This window comes from Periophthalmus magnuspinnatus, chromosome 17 (genome assembly GCF_009829125.3).
Source record: "Periophthalmus magnuspinnatus isolate fPerMag1 chromosome 17, fPerMag1.2.pri, whole genome shotgun sequence".
Taxonomy (NCBI): domain Eukaryota; kingdom Metazoa; phylum Chordata; class Actinopteri; order Gobiiformes; family Gobiidae; genus Periophthalmus; species Periophthalmus magnuspinnatus.
The window spans coordinates 9954433-9980508 of NC_047142.1; the positions used below are offsets into that span (position 1 = coordinate 9954433).

The 26076-nt window shown below is 38.6% G+C and overlaps 2 protein-coding genes across 6 annotated transcripts in view; one reads left to right on the top strand and one right to left on the bottom strand.

The window, feature by feature from the left end:
• Positions 1-16675, top strand: part of LOC117385112 (disco-interacting protein 2 homolog C) — a 153288-nt gene extending 136613 nt beyond the window's left edge. For 2 of the 4 annotated variants that reach the window (XM_055228303.1, XM_033982381.2), the window contains exons 24-38: positions 335-415; positions 696-819; positions 1444-1565; positions 1838-1949; positions 2025-2134; positions 2894-3024; positions 4073-4241; positions 5123-5293; positions 6831-6860; positions 9804-9865; positions 11084-11141; positions 11229-11303; positions 12167-12341; positions 13453-13576; positions 14270-16675. In XM_055228303.1, the coding sequence (XP_055084278.1) occupies positions 335-415; positions 696-819; positions 1444-1565; positions 1838-1949; positions 2025-2134; positions 2894-3024; positions 4073-4241; positions 5123-5293; positions 6831-6860; positions 9804-9865; positions 11084-11141; positions 11229-11303; positions 12167-12341; positions 13453-13576; positions 14270-14522 (1797 nt within the window). In that variant the 3' untranslated portion in view covers positions 14523-16675. The remainder of the gene's footprint in view (positions 1-334; positions 416-695; positions 820-1443; positions 1566-1837; positions 1950-2024; positions 2135-2893; positions 3025-4072; positions 4242-5122; positions 5294-6830; positions 6861-9803; positions 9866-11083; positions 11142-11228; positions 11304-12166; positions 12342-13452; positions 13577-14269) is intronic. The other 2 variants (XM_055228304.1, XM_055228305.1) reach the window with 1 other exon arrangement.
• Positions 16676-17530: 855 nt separating this feature from the next.
• Positions 17531-26076, bottom strand: part of zmynd11 (zinc finger, MYND-type containing 11) — a 28404-nt gene continuing 19858 nt past the window's right edge. The window contains exons 8-16 of one of the 2 annotated variants that reach the window (XM_033982628.2): positions 25528-25615; positions 25090-25145; positions 24906-24983; positions 24202-24320; positions 23393-23699; positions 22959-23033; positions 22566-22844; positions 21746-21931; positions 17531-20894 (exon numbers count right to left, since the gene is read on the bottom strand). In XM_033982628.2, coding sequence (XP_033838519.1) covers positions 20772-20894; positions 21746-21931; positions 22566-22844; positions 22959-23033; positions 23393-23699; positions 24202-24320; positions 24906-24983; positions 25090-25145; positions 25528-25615 — 1311 coding nt within the window. In that variant the 3' untranslated portion in view covers positions 17531-20771. The remainder of the gene's footprint in view (positions 20895-21745; positions 21932-22565; positions 22845-22958; positions 23034-23392; positions 23700-24201; positions 24321-24905; positions 24984-25089; positions 25146-25527; positions 25616-26076) is intronic. The other variant, XM_033982629.2, reaches the window with a different exon arrangement.

Consider the following 26076-nt stretch of genomic DNA (forward strand, 5'->3'; position numbering starts at 1 on the left):
ACCAGACCAAGTTAAAGGTCAGATTTGTGGAGAGTTGACCCCGCTCACAGTAGAGGCTCCAAATCTTTAAAGGTATTTTGAAGCTATAAACACTTTTAAGGAACTAAATGCAAGATAGACATGTTTCAAGTAATACTGTGGATATTTCAGGCAAAGCAGTAACATCTCTATGAACATAAGGCGGCCACTTCATCCTCCATCTGCAATTTTACACAGTGCAAATGAGCGAGGCCTGGTGTATTAAGAAGTCACTGTATACTATAGGGCTGTCAGAAGTATATAACAGTGAGAATGTAAAGTCCATAGTAACGTGTTGTTTGTGTTTTGTGTGCAGTTCCTGTTCCTGTCCGAAGTGCTGCAGTGGAGAGCCCAGACCACTCCTGACCACGTCCTCTACACGCTGCTCAACTCCAGGGTCAGTCTCTATTACTGTCCTACTGATCATCATCTCTGTAGTAAAAGCTATTTATTAAGTGTTGAAATCAGACAGGTAAAGTCTGCTGAAGTTATGAATCACTTTAGGTTTGAGTTACTTGCATAAAGTTGAAACCAAACATCTGTGAATGATAAAACTCCATAGATGTTATGAAGGCGCTCTCATCATCAAAAAGCTACAAAACTAAAATGACAATTGCTTCTCTTGTGACCTAGTTACTCTGTAGCAAATCCTCTTAAAATACGCTGTGTGATTCCAGGGCACCATCGCCAGCTCACTGACCTGTGTCCAGCTGCACAAGAGAGCAGAGAAGATCGCCGCCATCTTGTCCGAGCGCGCACACCTGCAGGACGGAGACCACGTGGCTTTAGTTTACCCACCAGGTAGCACGCTAAAATTAAACTTATGCATCGAATTTTATGCTTTTATAACCCTTTGGAAATTCTGAAATACTTCTGAACATCTTCAAGTTGGTCTTTTACACTGTATAACTTTAAATGTGTATTGAAAACAAGTTACCGGAACTTTGTTTTATCTGACTACGTTTGTGCTAGCAGAGGGTAGGGATGTCAGGAATATTGAACATCAGAAACTAATCGGTTTTAAAACTAATACTGAAACTAGATACTCATTTAAGCAGGTATCAGTATTAAAAAATCACATTCACCTGACAGAAGAGGTTTAGAGTGATTTTGAGCTGTATCAGAACAAGTGTAGTGTTTTTCATGTTTATCATTGTGGCATCGGAATCGGTATCAAGTATCGAGTCTGTTCCTTACTATTGCAATCAAGTTTGAAACGTTTGTGTCATGGCAACAGTAGCAGAGGGCGCACACATTACAACTGCTGGTGCAATTTTAGGGAGGATAAAAATAGTAACCGCTAAATAACACGTGTATTTGTGTTTTAAATGACTGGGGGATGCCGCTTCTGCTTCATAAAAAGAAAAAAAAAAGTACAAAAATGAGCAGTGGAAGTTTAAATGTCGTTTTCTTTCTGCTTTTCAGGAGTGGACTTGGTGGTAGCGTTCTATGGCTGTCTGTACGCTGGCTGTGTCCCCATCACAGTGAGACCTCCTCATCCACAAAACATCACCACCACGCTGCCCACTGTCAAGATGATAGTCGAGGTTAGCTGCTCTACTCAACCTGTTACTTTTCTCGGATTTTATCATCATAAAAACAGAATAGGTTCATTTTTTAATAGTTTGCAGCGGATATAACTTATTCCTCACTTTCACATTCTAATTATTCACCACAAGGAATTTATAAGCACCAGAGAGAGTTTTGTTGGCACGGTAATGCTAACAACAACTAGCATGCTCACAGCGCACTTCCTAGATTATAGTGTGTATTTACTTTTAACATTTTTATAAAAATTGTGTTTTTTTTCATATTGCAGGTGAGTCGGTCAGTTTGTGTAATGACTACGCAGGTCATCTCCAAACTGCTAAGGTCCAAAGAAGCTACAGCTACTGTCGACCTCCGCACGTGGCCTCCCGTCATCGACACTGGTAACTACATCGACAAATACTGATAGTTATTGATAGAAAAGTACATGTTTATTGACAAATGTGTTTTTATTTTAGATGATTTGCCAAAGAAGAAGCCCCCACTGCTGCACAAACCGCTGAACCCAGACACTTTGGCCTATCTGGACTTCAGCGTGTCCACTACAGGGATGCTAGCTGGAGTCAAGGTAAGCATGTTTACATCTGATATCCTGGTTGGACATTTCACACATTTGGTCGATATTTATAGAAAAATGTAAACTATGAAACTATAAATATACTATAACTAGACACATTATCTACACTGCGTTGACAATGGCTCTAATTGTCAAGGCTGCCCATAATAAAGACAGTTTGAAGTGTAAAATATGGTGCATTGTTATATTTGCCACTATGCAGATTTAATCAACTTTTGTGTTTGATGGGGAAAGTAAGGGGCTTAAAACCTGACAAATTACATAATCACTTTTATTTTTGTGTGAAACTTGTTAAAAATATTGCATGCAAATGTGTTATTCTGTGGTTGTTGGAAGGAGCCATTTTTCATAGATTGAAAGTGTTCTTAAGTGTGTTTTGTCAGTCAGCCCCAATGTTATATCTTCTAAATTGATAAGTTTAATGCCATACTGTGCAACATTCTCGGCAAAGCAATAACATCTTCATAGAGACAGTATATTTGTTTTATATTTCAACAATATAGGGCAAACCTGATGTGCTGAGTTCAGTGCTTATACTGCAGGATAGCCGGTTCAATTCTTGCACTACATAGCAAGTTGTCCTTGTGTGTCCTTGGGCGCAATGTAATTTCTTGTTTTAAAGGTATTGGTCATTATTTGAACTATTTTTTGTCACTTCAAACTTCTGCTGAGTCACCCTGTTTGCGTCATGCTAATAGTCATGCTAATAGTCATGCTAACAGTCATGCTAACTACCACATGTGCTCTCAGATGTCCCATAGTGCCACCAGTGCCTTCTGCCGCTCCATAAAGCTGCAGTGTGAGCTGTACCCGTCCAGAGAAGTGGCCATCTGCCTGGACCCCTACTGCGGCCTGGGCTTCGTGCTCTGGTGCCTCTGCAGGTCAGACACACACCGCACGCTAAACATGACACAGCATTTAACAGGAGGACATCTGACGCACACACTGAGTTACTGTACATGAAGGAAAGTTTACTGAAGTGGTAGGATTCAGATGGCATCACAACATTCTATATTTAATACAGATAGGGGCAGCTAAAATGAATAGGAAAGTTTATTTGTAGAGCACAGTTAGTCCACAAAGTAATTCAAAGTGCTTTCCTTGTTGTTATACAGCTAGTTCTAGGGTCTGCTCACCAATACTTGATCAAGTTCACCATATGTGTTTTTACCTTTTGGATATTTTATGGGAAAGTACAATGTAATCAGTATGGAAGTCTTTCTCTTGCCCTCCATCTGGGAGTATAACATAACATAACACCACTATAGGACTGCTCAAAGTGGTAAGAACAAAATGACACATATTTAAATTTTGCTTAATAGAAGATAGAAGAAACTAGCGCAAGATCCTGAAAGTTATAGAACAAAAATGTCAAGTGGTACATAAAAAAACTGTCACTGAAGACCATGGATAATCTTGTACTAAGGCTCTCCCTATGCAAAACTGAAATATTTGCCATTTGTTCTTGGTCTTAAAGGTCCCGTATTACTCAAAATGAACTCTTGTGGGCTTTAAATCATGTTATAATGCTACAGTGCGCATCAAAAACGTACCTGGAGTTGGGTTTTGTTTCATTCACACATGTTTGAGTAATCCATGTTTCTACATCTCCAAACCTCAAAATGCTCTGTTCCACCTTGTCATGAAGTGGTAGTTTTCAAGTTGACAGCTACTTTTATCTTTAGTTCAGTAGAGATTGGCCAATTCCAGGGCTGAAATTATCCAAATTATTCTGTTGAAGATGTAAAGAGTTTAAAAACACAGTGGAGCACTTCCTGTATTACCACATGACATCACAAGTTGGAACAGAGTGTTTTCTGTTTGGGAGAAGAACTCAGGATAAATCTAACCTTTTTCTAATTACTGAAGGTATCTTCACTCACAGGGTGTACTGGTTCCATCCGTGCTAAATGTGTGTGTTGTGTGCAGTGTGTACAGTGGTCACCAGTCCATCCTGATCCCCCCCTCAGAGCTGGAGTTGAACCCCTCCCTGTGGCTGTCTGCGGTCAGTCAGTACAAAGTCAGAGACACCTTCTGCTCCTACAGCGTCATGGAGCTGTGCACCAAGGGCCTGGGCCTGCAGACCGACGCTCTCAAGGTAAACTGGGCATGAGGGACGTGTCTTACTAATGGTACCAAAGAGATTTACTCACAAGAGACATTTGTGCTTAAAGAGTATTATAAGTATTAACGGCTAACACAGCATATTTAGATCACCATGGTAAATTTTATTGTTTTGAAAGTGCTATATTTGCCGAAAACAACATATTAACATGTTTTATAAGTTTCATATTTTTGACACTCTCAGTCTCCCCTCCCTTTGCTCTCCGCAATAAGTCACCCCCCCTTCAGAGCGCTATCACATGACAGTCAGTGTGCATCTCCCTAATAAAGCTACTGCACATCGCATCAGATTTGCCAAGTTGTTGTGTACAGTATTGTATGGTGTGTTTTTTCACATATTTCTGGAGAATTCTCACATGGGAGCAGGTGACGTAGGCTTGTGGGCAGAGCATTGGACAGAATCTTACAGCTAACTATAACAATTATGGGTCAAATAGGGCCCGGGAGAGATCGTTAAAACACTAAATATGCATGGATGATATAAAAAACCTCTTCAGGCATGTTTTTGATAAGGGAGCAACATTCTAACATGGTAGAAAGCTAAACATTTAGTGGTTTAGCATAATAGCCCCTCTTTAAAAATACATTTGGTCAATGAAAACACCACAGTTTTTAATGTCTGTGCCTTGGAGATTACTCTATCTGAAGCAACAGTGCAAGAAATCCTAATGCAGTTTTGACAACATAATGTGGGAAGGGTAACCAACACGTTACCAACACTACCACAATAAAATGTATCACTGAAGTATGAGTTAAAGTATAGTGTGTGAAAACTACTCAAAGCAGTACAGTTTCTTAAAAAAGTACTACTCACTTCTGCTGCTGCTAACTGTACCGTGTTTTTGCCGTCTGTAGTCGCGGGGGGTGGACCTGTCCCGTGTCCGGACCTGTGTGGTGGTGGCAGAGGAGCGTCCCAGGATCTCTCTCACTCAGTCCTTCTCCAAACTCTTCAAAGACCTGGGCCTGCATCCGCGAGCCGTCAGCACCTCGTTCGGCTGCAGAGTCAACCTGGCCATCTGTCTGCAGGTATGGACCAGCTAATACTTATGCTAATATTGGGGCTAATATTGATGCTAATATCTGTGCTGATATTGGTGGTGATGTTGGTGCTAATAATGACGTTAATATTGATGCTAATATTGATGCTAATATTGATGTTTGCCTGATAAATTGGAGAACCTGTTCTGTCTGCTCTGAGAAGCGGTAACTGTTTGCAAAGTCATCACATTTGAATTGACCATCCTCTTTCAGTTCATGCTCTATTTTAAAGGTGCACTGTGTAACTTTTAGAGTGATATTCTTACTTCGCCCTCAATGTTCCATAATATGACATTAAACTTATTTATCTTCATGGAGACAATCAGGTGACACCCTTGGTTGTGTGGTTGTATGTTTCTCAATGTAATTCAGAGCAATATAAACACCTATAAATGCAAGAATGTCATACTGCGGAACATTCCAGGCAAATCACTAATGACTGTATGGATTATTAAGGTATTAAGGTGGACCCCCATCAGAAAAGTTACATATTGCACCTTTAACTTCTTTCTTTAACTTTTTTTTTTCTTTACTTCATTACATTTGTATTATTTTTTTCAACAAGATGGGGCAGCAGTGATGCATTGGTTTACACATCAGGATAGCCGGTTCAGTCCTTGCCCTATAGTACACTGTCTTTTTGTGTCCTTGGGCAAGACACTTCACACACATTGCCCATCTGCCATTCCAAGTTAAGTGTTAAGTGAAGTGTTTGCCCAAGAACACAACAATAATATACTCTTGGTGAGAGATTTGAATCTACAACCTTCTAAAATGACACCCCTCTACCACTGTCACTAAACTTGTCACTAAATAATGTTCCCATGATGTTTTTGATTAAAATAACTAAGTTATAATCATTTTAAACCATAACACAACCTAAAAATCTCACTTAATAATCTACTCAGCACCACAGACTTGGCTCTATCTTTACCCAGTGCTACAATCTGATTTCTTGGCTAACGAGGCTACCTGGAGTTGTGTCAAATCAAACGCTCCTTCACATACAAATGAGTATATGACATGTTTATTTCATGATATTTACTGGTTTTATCTGATCTCCTCACCAGTAAAAGAGGATTTTTAGTGCCACCACTTGTTTACCACAAGTTCAGAAACATCAGCTGAAAGTCGGTTAGCCGTTAGCTCGGTTGCCACTTTTACATGCTAATTATGATCTAAAATAAAGCATTAAACAGTTACCAGCTAACACCCTCTGGATTATTCATAATTTGCGATTTTTGCGGGCTAATGCTAACAGCTATGGGACAAAACAACGGTGAGACAGGCGCCGGTGTTCCATAATCTTCCTGACCTAGCCAAGTTGCCAAGTGGATTATAGCATATTCCTGCTAGCTGTATGTCTATGCTCAGCACCATCTTGAAGCTGTTTGTTTCATTTCCATTCTTTTCTATCTTCTTCCTGGTTTGTGTTTAACCCCGCCCACATCCCCTCACACCTGATTTTGTCTTCGCCTCTTTCCTTTTCTGTGTTTTGTGTTGACACGGTCCCTCACCGATGCAGCCTCACAGGTTGGGGAAGCTGGCAGATCAGGTAAGTAACACCACCAGACCCAAGACGCTTCAAATTATCCCAAATACTAAAGCATAATAATAGTACGAGTTAATGTTTTTGTCTACACTGATGAGGTTAGTCTAAAGCACTTAAAAGCATCAAATGTATATTAATTAGTTGAATAATGATGTAACAATTTTCAAATTTCACAATTCTAATTTAATGGACCTTTAGCCAGTTTTTTCGCATGTGTTTGAGCAAACTTTGTTTTGCCCTAGTACAGCTGTAGAGGTCAAAGTAAGTCAGCTGCATCTAATAAAACTTTTATTGTCCAATAATCAAGATGTCCGAGTTAGCATGCTAGTTGTTATAACCACTCTATCGACAAACTTCTGCTCTGGTCTCTGAGAGCTGTGAAAAGAGCTCATAAACTCATAGGAATAAAGACGAGGAATAATTAGGCATTATTAGCATGCATAAATTAAAGACAATGGATCTGGCATCAAAGAAGGAAATAGAGCCACTGCACGTAAGCTTGGCATTAATGAATCAATGGTGTGACGTTGGAGACAGCAATACGAAGAACTTAGTCAATGTAAAAAGATGACAAAAGCTTTCAGAGGAAATAAAAGCAGATGGCCCGTGTTGGTGCTGTTTTATTTTCTAAACATGCAGGTATGTTCATTCCATGTTGATGGCGTGTTGGTGCTGTACTGCCAATTTTCAGGCACAGTTTTTAAAAAAGCATGTGACTTAAATTAAAACAAACAAAAAAAATCTTCCGTGTACCATCTTTCTGTGTAAATATCTCATGTTACAATGAGAAAATCTGCAGCTCATATTCAAGCACGCTCAATAGTCTGACATTTACAGTAGCTGTGTTTTTCACGTTTAAAATAAAAAAATTAATCTGGTACAGTGCCTTTAAACTGTAATAACTTCAAAGAAATATTTATTGAATATTGGAGGAAGGTTTAATAAAAAATAATAAAATTCATTTATTTGGTATATACAGTAATTAGTGTCAGGACTGTGTAAACATAGAGCTATATTTTAGCCTAATTGCTCTTCTATTTCCGTTTTTACTCATTAATTCAGTTCAGAAAGACAATAACATTACCACCAGTACTGATATAGGAACCAGTATATCGCCCATCCCTAATGTTGTCATATTTTAAGTGATTTAAAACTGCTTTATAATCCATGTCATCAGTGTAGACACAAACATGGGCCGTTGCTTTGGGTTCTGCTTGGAGCACACTGGTTGTTTGGGAGCCGGCTGTGAGTCCTTTTCCTGGGAAGTACTTACTGTCCTCACACTGTACCATCACTTTTTATTTGGATTTTTTGGTGTTTTCTTTTAACAAATGTACAACTGTAAGAATTATGTGTTTATGTACTTAAACAAAAACTAATGCCAACACGAAAATGAGAAAAGGTCAAAAGGTTATGTTGAAATAACGTTAAAACCTGATACCAGATATAGGCATGTTGGAGTACAAATATCTCAGCATTTTAATGATTCAAAAACCATAACTGAAATCACACGTCACACTGACACCTTTGAAAACACTCCACAAACACACTGTTCAAATCCACTCTCCCCAATGTCCAAATTACATAAACGCAGATTGAAAAACATGGTCAAATATTTAAAAACTTTTGATCTTCTATAAGAAATAATTGCCTCCCAAATCTTGTCTAGGATCCAGAATACACAACTCTCCAAATCAATGTAAGACCAGTGAATCAGCCAGATGAACTGACCAATCAGAGACACACATGGTCCATCTGTATCAACACAAAAAAACATCACAGGGGACTGAAAAACATTGCAAATTTCTGTAGAATCGCGTGTGTCACTGGAATAAACAAATCTGATTGGACGATCATGTTTGGTTCTGGCTCGAGACAACGGAGGGAGTGGACATGAGTCTGATATCTCTCTGTGTCAGCAGTGGAAGGTAAAGTACAAGTAATAAAATACTGTACCCAAGTTGAATTTTTAGGTATCTGTGCTTTACTTAAGTAGATTTTACAGTGGATACTTTTTACTTTACTTAACTATATTGAGAGCAGTATTTGTACTTTCTACTCCACTACATTTTTGAACTGGACTGAAAAGTAAAAAGTCCTTTTCATATGATTTGAGGGGTTATTTTTATCATCTTGAGTGAAGTTTTCAAGTTCAAGCTTTGGTTTTGAATAAACAAAAATAAATACACAAAATTCATAAGAAAAATTAAGAAATTGATTCGTGTTGTTACTGTTGACCAAAATATGTCTCATTTTTTATCAATATCACTACATTTAACACTTGAACAAATGAACACTAGTGAGAAATACTTTCACATTTTACTCTTGAAGTACATTTTTAAACGGGTACTATAATACTTTTACTTGAGTTGATTTTTTTCATGTGATACTTTTACTCAAGTAACTTTTTACCTCTGCATCTGTACTTGCACTTCAGTAACAAAATTGAGTACTTCATCCACCACTGGTATAAAAAAAACACAGAGAGATATCAGTCAGACAATCCTGAATGTACACTTAAGTATTTTTATACCAAAATGAAGAAATATGGAACCTGAAAACTCCTGAGTCCAGACTGTTTCCACCACAGAAGGGACATATTTATTGTACTTGTTGTTGTTTAGGCCGAGTGAACCTGACCACAATGCTCACCCTAATCCAGTGTAATAAAAAGGCGGGTATGCACTCGTCTGTATCCTGTGGAGTAAATGAGATGTTAGATCAGCGCTCCCAGTGGTGCCGCATGCACAAAACCATAATAATTCAAACTTGACTCTCCTCCATCCTCTCCTCTCTCTGGTGCATGTAAAGCCCTCGTCCGTCCTGTAGGCTCCTCTATAGCGCTTCCTCTGGTGTGTGGGGGTAGTGCACGCGCTGTAGATGCACTGCAGCCTTTTTCTTTATGGATTATACTCTTTGTGAATAATAAATGTGTCGTTTGTCCAGGGCACTTCAGGACCTGACCCCACCACAGTGTTTGTGGACATGAGAGCGCTACGACATGACAGGTATCACATTGTGTCTGTGCTGTGTGTGTACTGCATTTTGAAGACTAAGACTGTCACCAATCACACCCAAAGGGAAATAGTTTTAGTTAATAAATAAAATTCATTTCAACGCTAGCGGGATCGACCTCAGGGAAAGAAGGCGGCTGATTTGTCTCTTACTGATGTTCATATCTTGATTTACGGACACAATAGTGAAATAAAAATACCAGGATCATGTAGTCCAGGTTAATACAAACATTTTAAGATCAAAATGACGAAAACGACACCAGAAGAATGTCCGTGATCACTTTGGAACACAGCGGCTGTCCATTTATTTATACAGTCTATGATCACAAACAGAGCATGACACACAGACAACGGTTGGACAGATATGAGCAATTAATAAAACTAAAACTATTAGAAAACACCTGAAAGTGTTGCCAGATATATCAAGACTTTTGTTCTGATTTATTAGCCAGATTTCCACAGGTGTCAATTACAGCTGCAGTAGTGTAGTGGGTTTATGCCAGGAGGTATGCCACGGAGATGTGAACGAAAAGTTAGTCTTTTTATAAAAAATACAGCTGACAGTGTGCAAACTCCAGTGCTTCAAATACACTGGTGACTCATGTGCTGTGTGCAAAACTCCAGAGTTCACCCGTGTGTCACAGTATACTTTTTCTGGTACTACTATTAAACTATAACTTAGGTAGATAATTATTTTACAGTTTGTTCATAATAAATTGCTATACTGATCTAAAATGACTTCACAATAGAAACTTTTCCTTTGACTTCCTGTTAAAAACTGGAGATCTGAGATGCCCCGCCCCCTCTAAGTGGTATTTTACTATAGTCATTTTAAACTGTACATGTACGATCCAAATTCTGAATTTCTGAAAGTACAAGGGATAGGAGGTAGGTGAAAACTCCTATTTTCTTCACATTCATGCCTTGAATTCAGGACAATGCAGGATTACTCAAACATGCATGAACCAAAATATAACTAAGTAAGTTTTTTTTTTAGGTTTTGATGAGGAACACAGTTATAACATGGCAAAAGTTTATAAAAGTTGTTTCTATTTTAGATTTTATCCTTCCATTCAAACTCAGTGTAGTGTCCAAAGGTTAGCTTAGTGCGGCTTCACGTACAAATAATCTACAAATGAATACAGTACCATAACTACACACAAATATATATAGAATCGGTGTAAAAGGCCACATCTCTTTCTCTACTTTCAGGGTCCGATTGGTGGAACGAGGGTCTCCGCATAGTTTACCGCTCATGGAATCGGGGAAGGTACACGTTTGGTTTTTTTTAGGTTTAAAATGTATTACTATGACAAAATATCAAAATAATAATTAATGTTATGTAATGTCGCTATAGATTCTTCCTGGAGTTCGCATCATCATTGCAAACCCTGAGACAAAGGGACCAATGGGAGAATCACATCTGGGAGAGGTCAGTAATGTGACGTATTAGAGCTTTTTCTACTACTTTTCTTGAACTTTTCTTTCATGTTGTAAAAATGGATATACATGTAGGTTGTGTTCACATGACATCACAACACAGCAGAATCCCAGTAGTTTAAACAGAGCTGGAGACAGGTCAGACGTCTGTGGGGGATTTAGCTGTTTAACTGTCAGATTACAGATTCATTGACCTGGTTTATAGTTCTGTAATTGCAGGATCTATCCATATGAAACAAAAACTGTCAGCAACAATAAGTTAAATATCTTTTTTTCTCACAACAGCTTTAGAAAATGGTGTCATTATTCAACCTCTAAGATGTGGTTATCTGTGCTTTCAGGTCCTTTCAGCTGACAATAGACTCATTTGGCAAATGTATTGATCTCTAATAAATAATGTTATGCATCAACATTTGTGGATACTTGGATATTTCTTTCAAAAACAGAAAATCTAGGAGTAGGACCAGAAGGTGACAGGTACAAACAGGTTCTTTGACAGTGATTTGTTTATGGTCTGGTTTGAGGCTCTGGGAAGTGGAACTTTTTGGATCTCCACTCGTTCCTTTTATTCATTTTTAATCATTATTTAATTTTATTCAATTTGTATTTGTTTTAGTTTTATAAAAGATGCTGAAAACATTTGTGATGAAAATGAAGGCAGCACAAACTTAGATTTAGGAGTTTTTGATCACAATGCTGCAATTTTACCTAGTTTGCACTAAAGTTGCCAAAAATGACCTGGAACAGAAGATAATTCTAGTATAACACTATACACAGTCTGGTTCCACTTTAAATAAAAACTGCTAGAGCCACTGCATATTCCTCCATGTTAAAATGGTCCATGCTTGTTTGCAGATCTGGGTGCACAGCGGGCACAATGCCAGTGGGTACTTCACAGTGTATGGGGACGAGGCGCTGCAGTCGGACCACTTCTGCTCCAGGCTCAGCTTCGGAGACACTCAGACGGTCTGGGCCAGGACCGGGTACCTGGGCTTCCTTAGGAGGACTGAGCTAACTGACGCTAATGGAGGTAGCACTAGCATCTTTGTAGAAATAATGCTTATTTTATTTGCACTATTTGGCTTTGAAGATACCAACTTAAAGAGCTTATAGTATGCTATTTTCTTAACCATGTTATAATGTTGGTTTCTCATCAAAAACATAACTGGAGTTGTGTTTTGTTTCATTCACACATGTTTAACAGCCTGCATAGTTCTTCTCTCAAACACAAAACACTCTGTTCCATCTTGTGATGTGGTGATACAGGAAGTGCTCCACTGTGTTTTTACTCCATACACCTTCACTAGAGTCATTTGGATGATTTCAGCTCTAAAATTGCCAGTCTCTACTGAACTAAAGGTAAAAGGAGCTGTTAACTTGAAAACCACTGCTTCATGACATCACAAGGTGGAACAGAGCATTGGAGCTTTGGAGAAATGGACAGACTCATCATCCAGAATTACTCAAATATGTTGGAATGAAACAAAACACAACTCCAGGTAACAACATTTTAACATGGCCTAAAGCTCACAAGAGCCAATTTTCCATAAAATAGGACATTTAAAGTACATTTGATTATCACTTAATTTGGTGGGAAAGTATTGGTGTTAAATATGTATCATAGTTTTACACCAATTAAGTGGCAATTTTTGAAGAAAAGTTGGAGAAAAAAGTTGAAAATACAGGAAGTAAAGTTGAGGTCTGATGTCACCAATACACAAAATTCCATCAAAGTGCAGGGACAATTTATGCACGAGGAACACATTTTTCTGACAGTTTAAACCTCAAAAAAGTAAAGGTGTTGGCATATATTTTTATTTTCCAAATTATAAATAAAATAGGTGAGACGTAGACCTTGTTAACATAATGGTTGCTAAAGAACAGTTATGAAATTACCTTTACATGTCACAACTGTTTCTGGTGTCCAACCAGGAAGTAAAATCATAAACTTAATCAAAACTGTCAAAATAGGGGAATTTTGGTGAGCATATAACAATTTGTTGTGAAATTGCCCTTTTTAAAATTGTAAATCTGAACTTCATCAGGACTGCACAGAGAACCAAACTAACTAAGGATTTAACTAAGGACAAAACAAGCAGCTAATGCAGAAATCAGGATTAAACTGTTTGTGTTGTTGTCAGAGCGACACGATGCCTTGTATGTGGTGGGCGCTCTGGAAGAGGCCATGGAGCTGAGGGGGATGAGGTACCACCCCATCGACATCGAGACCTCCGTCATTAGGACCCACAAGAGCATCACAGAGTGGTACAGTGGTCCTGTCACACAGTATACTACATCAGAGTGGTACAGTGCTCCTGTCACACAGTATACTACATCAGAGTGGTACAGTGCTCCTGTCACACAGTATACTACATCAGAGTGGTACAGTGCTCCTGTCACACAGTATACTACATCAGAGTGGTACAGTGCTCCTGTCACACAGTATACTACATCAGAGTGGTACAGTGCTCCTGTCACACAGTATACTACATCTGTCCTGTGAGGACTACAGCCAGAGCAGGACCTAGTCAGGGGCTTCAGCTTCCTGTTCATAGGTGACATTTCAAGGAATTTTCACCATTCAAATCATATAAAATATTCTTTTGAATTGCTATGGCAACAATGCTAATATTAACAGCACTCTGAAATCCATGGATTGGTTGCAGTTAGTTAATCACTGCGTTTAAGAATTATGAAAAATTAGGGTCGTTGCCATAGCAATTAACATATGAAAACAAAATATCCTATCTTTTTAATGGTGAAAAGTCCTCAAAATGTTTTGTAAAAGAAAGCTGAGACCCATGACTTGGTAGCGCCCAAGGGCAGCACCTGGTGTTCTCCAGATCATCTGTCATACAGTGTTAAATCAAGATCAAATGTCCCACATTTACCTCATTATAATTAGTTGATTTTCTTGCAGTTTAGTAGTCCCATGTTAAGTGTCCCTCTGTCCCTCAGTGCGGTGTTCACATGGACCAACCTGCTGGTGGTGGTGGTAGAGCTGGACGGCTCGGAGCACGAGGCCCTGGACCTGGTTCCCATGGTAACCAACGTGGTTCTGGAGGAGCACTACCTGATCGTGGGCGTGGTGGTGGTGGTAGACATCGGAGTGATCCCCATCAACTCCAGAGGAGAGAAGCAGAGGATGCACCTGAGGGACGGCTTCCTGGCTGACCAGCTGGACCCCATCTATGTGGCCTACAATATGTAGCTCACAGCCTGTATGCTACAGTAACAGACTGTGGTAACAAACTACAGTAACAGACTGTGGTAACAAGCTACAGTAACATACTACAGTAACAGGCTACAGTAACAAACAACCATAACAGACTGCAGTAACAAACTACACTAACAGGCCACAATAACAGGCAGCAGTAACAGGCTACAGTAACAGACTGCGGTAACAAGCTACAGTAACAAACAACCATAACAGACTGCAGTAACATACTACAGTAACAGGTTACACTGACAGGATACAATAACAGGCAGCAGTAACCTGTTACTGTAACAGACTACAGTAAAGGACTACAGTAACAGACTACAGTAACAGGGTTGCAGGTTGCAGCTGTGCCTGAGCCGTATTCCACTATACAAGGATACTACAGGTCTGATATTAAAGGAAGCACCAATGAACGCCAACACTGCCCCTGGGTGCAAATGGATTTAACCAATACATTTGAACAAGACCCGCCCCATTTTGGATTAATGGTTTCTGAATGGTCCAACAAGAAGATCTACGTATGGGAAATGGCTGCAACAGCTCGGGTTTCCATACATAACTGAAAGAGACCATTTTGCCAAACATTTTTTGCATTGTGGATTTACTGGAAGCTGAGGAGCTGTGGAGTTCTAGACAATCTGGGATGGGTCAGATTTCTGAAAAGAATTATGTTTTTAATATTATGAAAGAATGTGGCTTTTAGTTTTTGCAACAACCTCGTTGAAGTAAAAGTGGTGGGACAGAGACTGGATCGATTCCCTTAATGAACTATGAAGCTTAAAAGCAGCACGACAGACGGACTTTAATGCTTCACGCAGTGGCTGAAATATAACTCCCCTGAGTTTTGTCTCAGGCTCCAAACAGCGCTCCAACTGCAGTAACATGGAGCGACAGGAAACTCCGTCCAGGATTCAGACTGTTTACGGAACATTTAACAGACAATCGCAGCAAAGATGGTGTCATAGCTTCACATGCTTGTTCTGTTTCAAGTCTATGTATTTTTACAATGTTACGGTCTAAAATATGCGTACAGATTGTATGTTTTTTAAATATCTTTTGATACAATGCAGAAAGGTACGGCGCTTTTGTTTGAAACTTTTTACATTGGAATAACCGTCCTGGTATCAATTTGTGCACCTATGTCACAGACTGCCACAGCCTTTAACTCATGTAAGTATGTACAAAACGAAAATGAAACAATTTAATTTATTTTGCTTCTCTGTAAAAATGTATGAGAACGTTTAAGAATGTGGCTCTTGAATATTCACTAATATAAGGAAATGCATTGTTTTAACTTGAGTGGAGCAATCACATCAAGTGTGCTTTGGAAAGAGTTTATTAATAACTGAATACCACAAAGGGTTTTATATGGAGGCGTCAAATGTCAATCAGGAGTTCTGTTTTGTCTGTTGTCTAGTGTGGCAAAAAATCATGTTTGAGTATCTATGGAAGCCCTATGGAGACAATATTGCAGATACCATACTTATTCATAGCTGTATAAAAATAAATGCTTGTGGAATTCAACAAACAGTAGGACTTATGTTCTAAACAGTACAAATAATATTAAGTTTGTGATTATTTTGTGACCTCTAGTGGTGAATAAGGGAAATTACAGTGTTTTAATCTGGATTAAAGGAACTGTATGTTGCCTGCTTTTAGTGTAATTAAAAATAAATGAATCATGTTTATGAAATTTAAAATCAAAATCTTGCATACAGTGCCTTTAAGTTACTCCATGGGTATTTTTAATGTGATGTAATATATAAAAATAGGATGCATTAAAAAAATGTTCTTTAATTTGACCTAGATTTACATTTTTTTGGCACATTAACTGAATTATCTGAATATTGACCCTTTAGGGCTGCCATATTCAACAATTTTTTTTAACTCCACTTATGACAAATACAAAATTATTTTTTGTCAAAAATCCAGAAACTGTATCTCCACATCATGTCCAACATGATGTCACAGCAGGAAGAGGAAGTGGATGCTCTTTTAAAGAACCTTTGGAGAGGTCTAAGGTCACAAGGGCCTTTTAGAAGTGGGACGTTTTAGTGGATTTTATTTTGAAAGACAAAAGCACTTTTCTCATAGTTTTCTCTTTATCTTATCAGCAGATGTTGCCCGTTTTATAAAATGTCTTATTTGAGTTGATAAATAAATATTTCAACCATTTTGAAAGAAAGTGTGAAGTTGTACTTAGTGGCTCAGTGAGTAGAGCTTCAGAAAATATGCATGGAGTCACAGTCAAATATATCTTGGGAAAATGTCCACAGGTCCAAACAGGGCACAAAACACATTACCTCCAAAAATGATTAGCATTAGTTGCCATATACTTCTGAAGTACCTTGGCCATTTTTGTTTATAACAAACTGTATGTAGCCTGCAAACTTGTTTTTAAAAAGGGTATTATTGCGACTGAACCTAGGTTATCAGTATATGGACAGACCATGCCTCATGTGAAAGCTCAGAACCTCCAGAGTTCACTCACTGAGCTGCAGAGGCTGCACTAGCACTGATTCATGATTGGCTGCAGGTGCTGGGGTTTAGGTAGTGACCATTCAGATCAGAGAGTCTCCTTTTAGGTTTAAACCTACTGGATTTCAGCATTGAAACACAACAAATTAAAGACTCATGCAAGGCTCATTCTACTTTCTGATTGGATAATTGTCTTGATTTGAACTTGTTTAACCTTGTATCTGGGGACACAGATCATGCTTTCTCTAATTTAAAATCAAAATGCAATGCAAAAACTGCCAAAAACAGGTAGTTCTCATCATGGGTACATTTATTTCCTCCATGTTAGCACATATAATATATTTATATACATATTGCTAGCTAAAGCATCAAAAATGTGAGGAGCGTAGAAAATGTTAAGCCACAATGAACCATTTACATATGGACAGAACAAAAAGTGACTGACCAGTTCAAATCCGTGGGATTTTTGCTCATACAATTCTTTGTCAGATTTCTGGAGTAGCACTTTTTTTAATTTGGGGGGGGCATTAAAAAAGTCATTGTCATATTGCATTTCTCAAGTTTTTACAAGTTAGAAGGGAGTTTTTGACATGCAGTTCTTACAGCGCAGTTTTCTGACACGGTAATGACTGGATGGACAAATATAAAAAATATACCATGGCCTCTGAGTCACAACACTACAGAATATATACTAAAAACATTGGTATTTTTTAAACTGTGTTAATGGCATTGGTGAGTATTTTAGTCTTAAAGAAGACATATTGTGCTTTTGTCTGCTATAGTTCTAATCAATGACACCCCGTGGGTCATTATGTTGTATTTTGAACATTTGAAATCACAAGAGTACTGACCTAAAACGACTTTATAAAAGAAACAAATTTGCTGATATTTTGGTTGTAAAATTGCAGGGCCTAATGGGAGCTGATGTCAAAGTAAATGCCATCACAACAAGGCGCCGCTCTACAAGATTATGCTCTGTAGGGCGGCGATGCTGCTGAATCCTGCACGTATCACTGATTAAGATACAAAAATTGGAGAAGTAAGTAAGCACATCACAGTGGGCGTGTACCTGTGGCGGTGAAAACAGGTAGGGAGTATAGAGCGATTTATGAATGTTTGAGTAATCTTTAAAAACAATTTTGAGAGGGTAAATAAGAAGAGACAACAATTATAACATGGTTAAAAGCTCTAGAGTCAATTTTGCAGAATAGGTCTTCTTCAAAACATTGATATCTGACGCTTAACATGGTTGGTGTAGTACAGAGGACACTTGAGGTATTGCGACTGAAAACATACATAATGAATAATTATGAATAGACAAAAGAACATTATTGCAGTGTTTTGGCTGTGAAGTTTCTCAACCAGTTTCTTACAAAAGGTATTTAAAACATTGAAATGAAAACACAATTACATAAAGTTGATTTGCAACCTAAACTTTGCATCAAAACAATAACACAACTCAACAACACACGTGGAAAGTGACTCAGAGACCAATTGAGTCGTATTTACAGAATCTAATGTACAAAATGAGAACTGTCGAAATGCTGAAGGTCTGATTCACAAAATAATGAGTATTTACATTTAGTGCAACAGTGAAAAACAAAGATATATATGTCAGTAATACGACAGAGGAGGAAAATGTGTTTTACTGGGATTTTGGTGTTTTAGAAGACAAGTGCACAGGTGGTGTAGTTTAGTTTGTTAAAGTGCATATGACAGGTTTTCATGTTTTTTTTAAATTACGACTTGGTTTGGTGGGATGGGGCAATATTTATCATAGTTTTATGGTTAAGATTAACGTACACATTATTGTCCCCATAGAGAAATGTGTCCTCTGCATTTGACCCAGATCAACATCACTTAAGTGGTAGTTAGTGGGAAAAGTACAAAAATACAGTAGTGGTGACTTCTATAACGGAATCCCTCTACCTGCCATCAACATCAAATATTCTATCCAAAACAGAGATAATTTACAAGCAAGGAACACATTTATCTGACAGACTAAACATTGGTGTTGTCATCCATTTATATCAGTCTAATCATAACTATTGTGTAATTCAGCATGGTTGCTAGGTAACAGATCTGGGATGACCTCTAAGTACATCACATCTGCTGCCTGTGTCCAACCAGGAAGTCAAATTATAAACTTCACCAGAATAAAAAAAAAAGACTAATTGTGTCTATTTTTTAAAAAGTAAAATCTGTTAACTATGTTTTAGTGAAAAGCTGGTACCTGTCATATGCACTTTACACTTTTTTCAGTTAACAAAAAGTATCAGTTTTCCCAAGCCCGTTAATGGTGAGCGTAACGAGACAGAAGAGTAAATAAACAGCGCACTTTAATTTACGAGAGTTAATTTTTCAAAACGAAACACATCAATGCATTTCAACTGAAAATGTGAGAATATTTCCTCTGTTCAGTCATCAACTTCATAACTGAGAAAAAGTCTGCCATGAAATCTGCGGCTTTTCAGTGAGTTCATAATTTACATTTGCATAAGGGTTTATATTGGTCCATCCATCATTTTTTGCACGTTTTTTTTTTATTTTACTATAGAAGTGAATTTAAAAATGTGAGAATTTTGGACATGCATTTAAGAGGGCGAGAGAAAGTAAAAGACAGGCACTGACCATGAACAACAGCATTAGCAGTGAAAAAGTCGTCATAGCAACTCACCTCATCGGAAAAACAGCACTATAGAAAAATGACACAAGACGCTTGGAAAATATACAGTTTTTTGCACCTCGGGAGAGCGGAAGAAAGGGATCGCACTGTAGAAAAAATGAACCAAAATATGTCCAAAATATGTGAAGGTAGTTTCTGTCATCGCTCAAAACAAGAAAATAACATGAGCTAATCGTCAACGTTGACAGTCGAGTTAAAGTCTATGAAATTTAAGGTGGACATTTAAGGTGGAAATTCAACATAAAATAATTGGTCAAATTTAACCCTCATTTTTACAGTGTATGAACTGAAAAGGTAAAAAATTTGATTCATAATTATAATTAATGAAATTAAAAAACTTATGGCCCATTGTATAAAAATCCTCAAAGGCTTACCAAATTCAGAAAACCTTCTATTCTCTTTAAAACCCAAAATGTGCAGAAACAATCATTTGTTGATTCCTAACATTTGGAAGATTCATTTTGTCGGTGTCTTTTCAAGCCGACTTCGTGACCCTGTTCCCAATAAGTGACTTAGATTTTAGGTAGAACAATAAAAGGTGCTTCTGACCAAAACATTTTGGGGGACACTCAGTAAATCACATCTTTTTGATAATTTTCTTAATTTTTAAGAAAGCAAAGCTAGTCGAATGCTAGACAGTGCTACAGCTTTAAGATGGTCTGTGTAGCATTTACAGTAAGAAAAGGTGATTTTTTAAAAATTCACATAATAAAATGTATTCAGGTAATGCTCATTTGTAACGGCACACTTAAATAAACACATTTCCGTACAACAAAAGCTTCCTCTGCGTTTGCTTTTCGAGCAAAATGTTCAGCAAATATAGAAACTTTAAACAAAACAAAGGTTATATTAAATATGAAATAGGAAAAAAAAGACAAAAAATTCTCTTCTTAAGCAAAACTTGCTGGGTCCAGACAGTTTTTTTCCAGGACACAAAGTGAGTGACGGAGCTCTCAGAGGGAAGCGGCCAATGGGGTGCTGTGTTGTGGTTTGTGGGTCGGGGGGGGGGGGGGGGGGGGGAGAGACAGGTCTGAGGAGGGGGTCTGAGGCGGGTCTGGGGGAGGTGCGGGTCTTGCTCATCTCTTCCGGCGGCAGGTGCGTTTGTGGTCAGCGTGCCAGTGCTCCTGCTGACACTTGATGGAGCAGTAGGACGTGTTCCAGCAGCAGTGGTACATGGCCTCCTCCTCACAGTTATAGCACTGCAACCAACCAGCACACGCTCATTTACAACACGGATTAAAAACACTAAACTACTGGGGTCCAGAATCTATGCTGGACATTATAAAAGGTTCGTTTGGAGAGTGTTATGTAGTGAAGTGAGGTAAATATGTGATGTGGCATGCACTGCAACCTGTTAAGTAGAAAAGCATGACAAATCTTTATTACTCATCATAATCATATTCAAAACATCAAGATTAGGTCCACTGGATTTATCCATCCTGGTCAGTCCAGCCTACACTCCTAAACAATTCAACAATAATTCAAAACACTGCTACCTGTCTCCTCACCTGCACCTCTTCCTGTCCTCAGAGACCTCCACTAACTCCCCCTCCCCCAGTGCAACCAATTCAAGCTCCTCATCATCGTGTCCCTCCATAATCTGCCCCCCACCTCCCTCTCTGAGCTCCTCCACCACCACATCCCCACCTGTGCTCTGCTCTCAATCTGCTGATGCCAACCTCCTGTCTCCCCACATCAGGACTGAACATAACACTGCTGCTGGCCCCGCCCTCTGCAGCTCTCTGTCCAAACACATCAGAGACTCATCCAAACTCACCATCTTCAAAACAGCCCTGAAAACTCACCTGTTCAAAAGTGCCTTCAAATAACTGCACCTCCTTTTATTTATCTGTTTCTTTCATTTGTGTTTTGTCTTAAACTTTTGAAGCATGTTTGAGTGTGACAAAAAGTACAATGTCAGTGTTATGTATTATTATCTAATCTAAATATTTGATCTCTTCTGTAGGAATAGGTACTGTTGACTCAAAATGTGATCTTAAACTTGGTTAAAATCCTTTGTGATCACATAAATGTTGAGTGTTGTACTGACCCACTGCTTCTTCTTGGTCTGGGAGATGAGCTGCTTGTGCTGAGACACCAGTTTCTTGACCTCCTCCACCAGTTCTTCTTTGCACTTCTCTTTCACCTGTTTACACTTTCTGTCCATCTCAGCCTGGGCTCCGCTCAGGGCTTTACTCACAGCCTGACGCTTCTCCTCCTCCATCTCCGCTCGAAGCTGACACAAGCAAAATAAGTCTTTATTATTAGGAATCCTTCAGAATGTAAAAACAGACACAACTAATGGTCCAGTACCCACATGTTTAAATGAGGGATAGTACCTGTGGTGAATATTTATCATAATTTTACATCTAAGTGAAGAAATTTACAAAACAAAAATACAGGAAGTAGCAGTGAGTCGTACAATGGAATCAGCTCAACTCCATCCAATTTATGCACAAGAAAGGTATTTTTCTGTTGATTTAAAGGGCGCAGATTACGCTAGTTTCTGATCTCTGTTCTAATGTTGTTTCCTTATCGCAAACAGACCTGGAGTTGGTTTGTTTCATTCACACATTCATCTCTCAAACAAATAGACATGCTTTGGCCCTGGTTAACATTCTGGTTGTTAGTGGGCAACATATCTCTACATATGTTATATCTGGTGCCCGTGTTTAACCAGATAAAACAGAGAAAATGATCATAGTCAATGTAACTCCCTCTGCTTTTATTACCATACCACTGCAAGAATGTAACACTAGCCCCAAATGCTCACTATTTTATATGCTATTAAACTGATTTGAGATATTGAAAAAAGTACATTTAAGCAAAAAGTTCTGAGAAGTGCACAGAAGCCCACAAAGACTGCAGACCTTCTCAAGAGATTCCCGGACCACCCTCTCGGTCTCCCTCTTGTTGTCGGCCTTCATCATCTCCTTGACATCGTTGAAGACTTTGGTGTACTTCTCGTGGCACATGTTCTGACAGGCCCCGTCGGTGCTGGTCTGGGTGGAGCGGTGCAGGGTGCGGGGGGAGCTGCCGCTGGCCTTCTTGGTCTGGGTGGACACGGACAGTTTCTCCGGCTGCTGAGAGCCGCAGGAGACCGGGACCTCCTGACTCGAGCTCACCGCCTCCATCTCCGGCTCTGGGTCCTGGGACAAGGGATAAGACAGAATTATATTTATTAGTTGCAATGCAGTAATTGTCTAAAATGGTGTTATTACAGAATACATAAGTGGTGTGAGCTTTTACACTGTTAAACTTACACTAGATTCTTCTTTGGGTTCAGCAGACTGAGTTCGGCGACTTTTCTTGGCTTTAGGCTCGTGGCTGCTCTTGAGCTGAAACAGAAAAATCAAAAGCTTTTGATTAAGCAAAGTTATTTAGGGCCCGAGCAAATGATAACAGGAGAAAAAAACATCACTGTAATGTGGTTAAAAGTAAGTCCCCTTTAAAAGTAAATATAAAAAATACTAAGACTAAAATAAAAATAAGAGAAATATCCCAGTGAAGGCATCTCATTGGTTAACAGTGTGACCCAGAGGCCAGCAGGGTCAAATCTTCGACTTCTATCTATCACTTAAAAAATGTATTATACATATTTACATTGAGAAGGGGGGCCAATATGTGTGAAGGTCCTATATATTTATTTTAGAGTAGAATTGACCCTGTTTTACCCCATTGAATGTGAAGTACTCACATGTCGGACCTGCTCGTTGCTGGTGGAGGAGATACTGGACTCTGCGTCCTCGGTCCTGCCCCCTCTCTCCTCCTCTGGCTGCTGTTGGGTCCTGCTTCCCCTCTCCTCTGGCTGCTGTTGGGAGCGGGCGCTGGGCTGCTGGCCTCCTGCCTCCTCCATCTTGGTCTTCCAGAGGCGTCCCTCTCGGAGGAAGCGCTGGTACACCTCCAGCTCCTCACAGGCCTTCTTCCAGCCGTTACTGCGCTTCACCTGCAGCTGCTGCACGCTCACTTTGATGTCCTGGATGTTGTCTGATGGGATCCACGCCCTGGGTCAGAAAACACAAAGGAATGAATCTAGGAAGTTTATTACAAAACAGATGTTTTTTTAAAAAAACAGATGTTTTAAAAATGTGTTCACCAAAAATGTCCAGAATTTAATTTTCTTTTGAAATAGAATCTACCAGAATGACTGAGGGACACAGACATCTTCTTTGATACTGAGAAATCTACAAAATTTCCCCCCCCCAAATTTATCTTATTCATGCTATTTTTTTTTCCAATATCAATATTTGTTCAAACGACTACTCTAGTTTTGGTACTAGCTTTAGTATCAGTTTTTGATAATCCTATTTTGCAATGTGATACAGTCCTGTTTTGTGTGTCATTTTATAGAATTTTTAAAAAAGGATAAAGAAAAGTTTTTTGGTGACACATAACCTTACCACAGAAGTGCAGTGATAGCCATATTTATACAGATCATACACATGTAATGAACTGATAATGTACATATGTACATATGTACAGCTGCACACCACACACTGGACTGACCTCTGGTGCTGGTGTCCAAAGAAGCGGACGTCTGCCTGGTTGTCCTCTCTCTGCAGCACTTTGGCCGGCCAGTACCCGAAGCCCTTCATTTTGGCCCACACCAAGTCATGACTGGGACTCTGAACAAGCACAGAGCACACTCGTATTGTTATTTCCAATCAAAGTGTTACTTGTGTAACTTTAAAAAAAACTGTACTTCTCAGATTAGCAGAGCTCAGACTTTTACTCCTGCTCCAGTCATATATTTAACAGTATTCTTACTTGAATAAAAGTTTCATTACTCTACCCACTTTAAGTCTATATGACAAAGGCTTAAATGATCTGAACATTTGTGTTTCTTGAACCTCTCCTTCAGATATACTCTCATATTTTTCAATTTTTTGCTGTCAATACTTTGTAAGCAGGAAACATGAAATAATTCATTAAATCTGGTATTTTCAATTACATTAACTTTAAATTTTAAAAAATCAAGTGTTACATCCAGACTCTTTAAAACTTTTTATACTTACACAGGTCATTTGTTGGACCAATACTTTGTACTTCAACTGGAATAATGTCACTCCTGAGTCCAATGTTCAGCTACTCTAACCACCTCTGTTTATATCACATATTTAAAAGCAAAGACTGGAGTTGTATTTTTATTTATTGATTTCTGATTATATATAATTTGTTGGTATTGATCATCATTAGTTTGCTTTACTCACACATGGGTAACAGAACCAGTTATCAGGCCGCGCATTTGAAAGGTAGAAACAGTTTTTACACAATAACAACTCGTTCAGCTGCAAGAGAGAGAAGAGAGCACAGTGAAATACAGACAAATGAAAAGATTATTTATATTATAGTATATAGTATTAAGTGCATGGTAAATGTAAGAGTCAGTACTACCTCATGGCATGTGTCACTGTAGAGCAACCGTGCGATTTCTGCCTGGTCACTGTGAACTGCAACACAACATTTAAGGTATTATTGTAAATCGATATTGTAAACTGTATGTAAGATTTAGATTTTAAATTCCATAAACATGATCCACCCGAGTCCTCAAATATGTTCAACTTTGCAACTGTTCCCAGTAAAAGCTATATTTGATTTGATTTATGTTAAATTACAAAAACATTGGGCATGGTGGCCAAGTTGTTTATGTTATAATTTGGTTTTGGTTCTCAAGGCAATAGTCCAATCAGAAAGCAGAACGAGCCTCACATGAATCTCTCATTTGGGTTGCAAGTTTCATCCTTACTACCTAAACCCCAGTTGTGACTGTAGTACCATAAGAGTGCAGGCTACATACAATTCCCTCAACATAACACACATTTTTACACTCACCTCCGTACAAAATGGCCGTGTTGTGAACGATGAGCTGAGCGTCTGCTTTGAACTCCTCAAAATTCTTATACTTTCCTTCTGACAGATTCTTCAAAAAGAGAAAAAAAGTTCAGCTTGTGGTGTTTGTCCACTAGGTGTCAGTGTACTTTGAACTGAGGACACAGTAAATCAAAAGTAATTAGCTTTTTTTTTTCTTTTTTACAAAATATTACCGAACCCACCTACTTAAAAAGTGTATTATGTAACATTTCTGGGGTACGGCACTTGCTTGATTCCATGGAGATATTATAACTTTGATTATGAACATTAAAGGGTCCATATTACTCTATTTTCTGATCTATGTTATAATGTTATTTCCTCATCACAAACAGACCTGGAATTGTGTTTTGTTTCATTCACACATGTTTAACACATAAACTCTACATAGTTAGATCAAACAGAAAACACTGTGATGTCATCATGTGGTAATACAGGAAGTGCTCCACTGTGTTTGTAAACTCCATACACCTTCACTAGAAACATTTGGATCATTTCAATCTTGGAAATTTC